The 6,220-nt window shown below is 49.6% G+C and overlaps 1 protein-coding gene across 1 annotated transcript in view; it reads left to right on the top strand.

The window, feature by feature from the left end:
• Positions 1–6,220, top strand: part of ROR1 (receptor tyrosine kinase like orphan receptor 1) — a 49,093-nt gene that overhangs the window by 38,076 nt on the left and 4,797 nt on the right. The window contains exons 6-7 of the mRNA XM_031058555.1: positions 531–791; positions 4,990–5,201. Of these exons, the coding sequence (XP_030914415.1) occupies positions 531–791; positions 4,990–5,201 (473 nt within the window). The remainder of the gene's footprint in view (positions 1–530; positions 792–4,989; positions 5,202–6,220) is intronic.

Consider the following 6,220-nt stretch of genomic DNA (forward strand, 5'->3'; position numbering starts at 1 on the left):
TATCCAGGTAGGAATGCTTGGCTGGTGTTCCAGAATCTCCAGATTATATCCAGGTAGGAATGCTTGGCTGGTGTTCCAGAATCTCCAGATTATATCCAGGTAGGAATGCTTGGCTGGTGTTCCAGAATCTCCAGATTATATCCAGGTAGGAATGCTTGGCTGGTGTTCCAGAATCTCCAGATTATATCCAGGTAGGAATGCTTGGCTGGTGTTCCAGAATCTCCAGATTATATCCGGGTAGGAGTGCTTGGCTGGTGTTCCAGAATCTCTAGATTATATCCAGGTAGGAATGCTTGGCTCCTCCCTCTGGGCTCACATCTCCCAGTGGGATGCTGTACTTCTTATCAGCCATGCAGTGACATTCAATAGCTGTTATCAGCAGATGTCTCCCCAGAGGGAGGAGAGGCTGTGGAAGAGATAAGGAAAACTGCCCACTTAACAGAAGACAACTGCCATCCAGATGGCAAATAGAATACATCTTGCCTTGTGTGTCCTTCACACACTCAGAAATGAAGAGTGGCTTTGTCCTCTGGTTGTCTTTGCAGATCACAGGTGCTACAACAGCACGGGCGTGGATTACCGGGGCACGGTGAGCGTGACGCGCTCGGGGCGGCAGTGCCAGCCCTGGAACTCGCAGTACCCCCACACCCACACCTTCACTGCTGCCAGGTACCCCGAGCTCAACGGGGGCCACTCCTACTGCAGGAACCCTGGCAACCAGAAGGACGCCCCGTGGTGCTTCACCTTGGATGAGAACCTCAAGTCAGAGCTCTGCGATGTCCCAGCCTGTGGTAATGCCTGACCCGGTGTGGGCTGGAGCTGGGGGAAAGGGGAAGGGTTTTGGTGCCTTGTGAAAACTGCCCTAGAGCAGAGGCTGGACAGAGCTCCAGAATAAAGCAGGGAATGATTCAAAGCATCTCCTCCATGGATCCACCTTGGGCAGCACAAGAGCCCAGCCAGGGCTGCACCCAAGATGAACCAAAATGGCCCCAAAATGCACGAGCGGGCACGGGCTCTGTCACTGGGATCAGTTCTGCTCCATTTGCACCTTGCAGTTCATTGTCCCATTCCAGCTTTAGCCCCTGCAGTCCCACCCTGCTTGTTTTTCTCTCTCCAGCCCACGGTGTTTGTGCTCCAGGGGCTGAGATTTGGATCATTTGTCCTTGGTGCCCAGCTGGAGCAGGAATTGTTTTGTCTCCCTGCTCTGTGCACAGAGCTCACCATCCCCTCATGTGAAGCCCAGAACTGCACACTAAAGCAGCACAGAATGTGAAAATAGAAAAGCCAAACCTGAGGCATCAGTTTGGTGCACAAAATGCCTGTAGGAAAGGCCGGCTGGCCCTGCTCCCAGGACACCTTTGAGCACTTACTGCCCCTGCAGTGACAAAGTGGTGGCATGAAAATCATTTCCTGGGGAATGGCTGTGCACTGCCAGCTCAGGTGTTCCTGACTTTGCAGTTTGTTATTCCAATCAATACAACTCCTTAGGCCAAATTAAATCACAGAAACATGGAATTGTTTAGGTTGGAAAAGCCCTCTAGGCTCATGGAGTCCAACCATCTCCAGCACTGCTCCACGTCCCCAAGTGCCACATCCACACATTTAAATGTCTTTTAAAGTCCCTTTTAAGACCCCACCACTGCCCTGGGCAGCTGTGCCAGGGTTGTACAATGCTTTCAGTAAAGAAATTTTCCCAAATATCTAATCTAAACATCCTCTGGTGTAACTCAAGGCCGTTCCCTCTGGTCCTGTCCCTGTTCCCTGGAGCAGAGCCCGATCCCCCCCCGGCTGTCCCCTCCTGTCAGGAGCTGTGCAGAGCCACAAGGGCCCCTGAGCCTCCTTTGCTCCAGGCTGAGCCCCTTCCCAGCTCCTCAGGGATTCTCCAGCCCCTTCCCAGCTCCTCAGGGATTCTCCAGCCCCTTCCCAGCTCCTCAGGGATTCTCCAGCCCCTTCCCAGCTCCCTTCCCTTCCCTGGGCACGCCCCAGCCCCTCCATGGCTTTCTTCTTGTGGGGGGCCCAAAGACAGGGAGAGGGTTTGAGATGCACATGATAGAGCCCAGACTATCTGCCTCCCCCCTGATCTACCCTTTCAGTAAGAACATGATTTAGATCCCATTTTGGCATCGATTCCCATCTTTCCATTAATTGAAAAAGGCTTTGGAGCAGACTCAGAACATGTCTGCCTGCAGGAATGTTCATAACCATAACCAGAAAAAATGTGATTTGGTTCTGGCTCTGGAGCAGGAACACCAAAGGTATCTTGTTTCTGAGGGGAAAGGTAAATGTTTCTGTGACAGCTTGTAGGCAGCATCAAATTTGGTGCGAAACTTTGAATTTCCACAGCATTTCTGGGTGGATTTCTGGCATGTCCATGCAAATAGCTGTGGTTTTTTCTTGGCCTGCTATCAATATTGTTATTTCTACATGCAGATAAAACAATTAGGACCCATTTGTTCAGGTCTTCCATTCACTTCCCCCAGCTCTCTGAAAAGCAGAATCAAATGAGAGCTGAATCTCCTTTTTTGTTCATTTTGCAAACCCAAAACGCAGCCAGGGCAGTTCTATAAACACAAATTTCAAATCCATTTCAGAGGACCTGGCAATGTCACCTCTATTTTTGAAACAAGGCCTGAGTTGTGTTGGCAGTGCTGGTTTAGGAGCTGGACTTGCTGATCTCTGAGGGCTTTTCCCACCTCAACAGTTCTGTAATTTTCCCCACACTTTTTGAGTCCTGTACCTCTTCTGCTGTTATTTCAAGAGAAATAACAAAAAACTACCTTGAAGATTCCTGTGCCAGTCCCCTCTAGATGGGCTTTGAGGTGCCAGGCCTGGCTCAGGCTTTTGATCTGGGATACCAGGACTCTTTTGGAGCCAAATTCTGATTTTCAAGCTTTGCTTGATAATAACTGAGATAGGCTGGGCTGGGTTGGAGAATTCCTGACAAAGTTTTTAATTGCCAAAACCTCTCACTGCTGCCTTACTTAAATGGTTGTTCTGTGGCTTTATTATTCTAAATACAAGCAGGGCTGGATCAGGTGAGCACTAATTGAATTGTTAAGTGCTAATCTGCATATTAAAACCAGAATGCTGTGTGGGATTTGCATTCTGCTGGTTTTGCACTGGCTGAAAGAGCCATTTCAGGCCTGTTTTAATCAGCATTGTCCATTCTGCCCCACCAGGACATGCCTAGATGGGAAATGGATTTAATTAGGGTGGCTCCCAAGAAGCTCATTAACCTAATGAGGCTTCACAGTGGGGGCTGCTACTTAATAAGAATAATAATTGCCTTTGACTGGAATAGCTCAGGTGATGAACTGGTGCCCAGGTCTCCCTCTGCCTCGTGCTGCTGCTTTCTTTTCCTTTCTTCAACTGTATCTCACAAGCTGTGGGAGATTTGTTTCATCAAAGTTTGTCAACCTGATTGCAGGGAGATGTGAAACACGGGGTGATTCGAGCATGAGGCTTAGCAAAGCCCAGCCTAAGAAGGTTGGGAAGGGCAGTGTGTGAATCCCTGCCTGTCTGGGAACAGGGAAAACGCCACGGGGGTGGGGCTTTAGTCCTCTCCCCTTTCCCAAAGGCTGGAGGAATATTTGGGCTACGTCTCCTCTCAATTAAAAACCAGATGGCACAACTTAATCTGAAAGGAATGATCAGAGAGGACGTGGGGGGACAGAGGACAGCGTGAGCTGAAAGAGGAGAGGGGTTATGCAAAGTGACATCCAGAACCATTTGAACTTTGCCTCTGTCACAATTTGAGTCGAGCCCAAGCTTCAGATCAAGTTCATGTTTAATGAAGTGCATAAAAGAGATCTGTGTGGGCCGCTAAGCACTTGTACAAATCCAGCCTGGAAAACACAGACAAACAAACTGGAGTGACCCTGCAGGGATAATAAAACATGCCCTGTTCTCCCAGGGTCCCCAAGGCAGCCCCAGGCATTCCCAAGTCCCTTGGAAACAGCCAGGGCTCCAGGGATCCTGCAGTCCCCTGGAGTGAGCGCGTTAATCCGGGTGTAATTCCACCCTAAGCCCTGGGAATGCTCCTGGGAAATGGCAGAGCAGGGAGGGCTCTGTGTGCCCTGCCTGGGGCACTCGGGATGGGGATCTGTCCCTGGGACACTCGGGACTTGGGATCTGTCCCTGTCCCCCCACGGGGCTGCCTGAGCTCCTCCCAAAGCCTCTCCCCTCTCCCACATCTCCCAGCCCAGGGATGCAGTGCTGGGTATCCTGGGCAGTGGCAAAGAGGGGTCCAAAATATTTCCAAAATGCCCTGGGAAGAGCCCTGAGAGGGAGCAGGGGTTGCAGGGAGCCTTTGGGCTGTGTCACACCATCCTCCTTCCCAACTCTTCACATTCCTCCCCTTTATCCCCATTCCAGCTTTCCTGGCACCTTACCCTGCTTGCCTGGTTCTGCTCGTACTGAACTGTTCTTCTTCCATCTGCTGGCATCCATTCCTTTTTGCTGGAAAGGGGTTGGTTCAACCTTTAAAGGGAAGCAGCTCAATCCAGACTGTTCTCCTTTAAATTGTCTCAAACCAAGACACAAAATAAGGAGATTGTATTCCCACCAGAGCTTTGCTTGGAATCACAGAATGGAAGGGACCTTAAAAATCATTTAGTTCCAGCTCCCTGCCAGGGGAAGGGGCACCTCCCACAAGCTTCTTCCATAAGGTGCTTTAGAAATTCCCTTTTCTGTGGGTCTGTGTTGGGCCATGACTTCATTTCAGCCCAAGCCAAGGCCATGTCACAGCATTCCTCTGTTTCCTGCCCATCAGTAGGTTTGACCTGGCAGGGTCTGCTCCTGTGTGTCCTCACAGAACTGTTCCTACACAGAAGAATATTTTCTTTTAATATTAATTAAATAAAACAGCATTCAAGGTGGATTTCAGCAAGATGAAAAGGATGTTTTATTCTTTTTAACACTTTTAGTTGACCCAGGGATGTGTTTGACTCCATGGGGTGTTCATGGGGTTTTTTTTCCTTTCTGAACCAGATTACAAGGATTCCAAGGAAAAGAACAAAATGGAAATCCTGTACATCCTGGTGCCAAGTGTCACCATTCCCCTGGCCATAGCCTTGCTGTTCTTCTTCATCTGCATCTGTCGGAACAACCAGAAATCCTCGTCCCCTCCGGTGCAGAGGCAGCCCAAGCACGTCCGGGGGCAGAACGTGGAGATGTCCATGCTCAACGCCTACAAACCAAAGGTAAACCCTCATTTCTGCTCCCACACCTGCAGCCAGGGAGGGCAATGCTTCAAACAACCCAGCACTGAGGTATTCAGGGGGTTTCCAGTCTGGGATTTGTGTGATTTCTGTGAGGGTTTTCTCAGCAGCAGCAGCAGCAGCGTGTGCTGGACCAAGGAGGGGATTCCTGTGTGGAGAAATAATGGAGGTTTTGTGGGATAAAGCAAGAAAGCCCTTCCTGAAGCATCTCCACAACACCTCAATTGAGTGAGAGGGTAATGCAGGTAAAGATGTGATCCAGCATTTCCTCAGGAGAGCTTTTCATGGCTGTGCTCAGTTCATCTGTCACCTTTCACTCAGCTCAAATCACCCTGGGAAAGATTTGTTCCTTGGGTTTTCAGGCTTCCCCACTCCCTCAGCTAAAAGCAGAAATGTCCAAAACAGCCTCAAAGCTCTGCCTGCAGCACAGCTCCTGCTGCTGCTGCTTGGCTTCAGCACAGCCCCATGTCCAGGAAGGATTTTAAAAATAATTTTGATTGAAGTGTGACCAATCTTGTGTTCCTTTTTCCTGGTGGGATGTGCAGGCCTGGCTGTGGCACCCAGGACAGGGCTGGAGGTGCCTCCTGCCATCCACAGGCACAGGAATGGCCTGGAAGAGCATTTCCCCTGTGTCCCACACCATGCCAAGGCTCCTGGTCCTTGGGGGTCCCTTCCAACTCGGGATATTTTATGGTTCTTCAAGAACCTGATGGACTTTGCTCATTTGGAATTTGGTGGAATTTCTTTTAGAGTGAAAACCTAAAACCTCTATCTCAATCCCCACTGACCTGATGAATTTATCTTCATTTCCTCTGGAAGTTCCCAATTCCAGCTTTCCTGTACAGCTTGGAGTGGTTTTAGCTCAAAATGTTGGTAGCAGTAACAAAACATTTTATAAAGTCAGTGTCCAAACTGCATCTTGCATCCAACCTCCTGGAATATTTTGAGGTTGCCTCTTGTCCCTGTTCTACTGGGAATTTGGGGTTCAATGGTTCAATCCT

Source organism: Geospiza fortis, unplaced genomic scaffold, assembly GCF_000277835.1.
Source record: "Geospiza fortis unplaced genomic scaffold, GeoFor_1.0 scaffold396, whole genome shotgun sequence".
Taxonomy (NCBI): Eukaryota; Metazoa; Chordata; class Aves; order Passeriformes; family Thraupidae; genus Geospiza; species Geospiza fortis.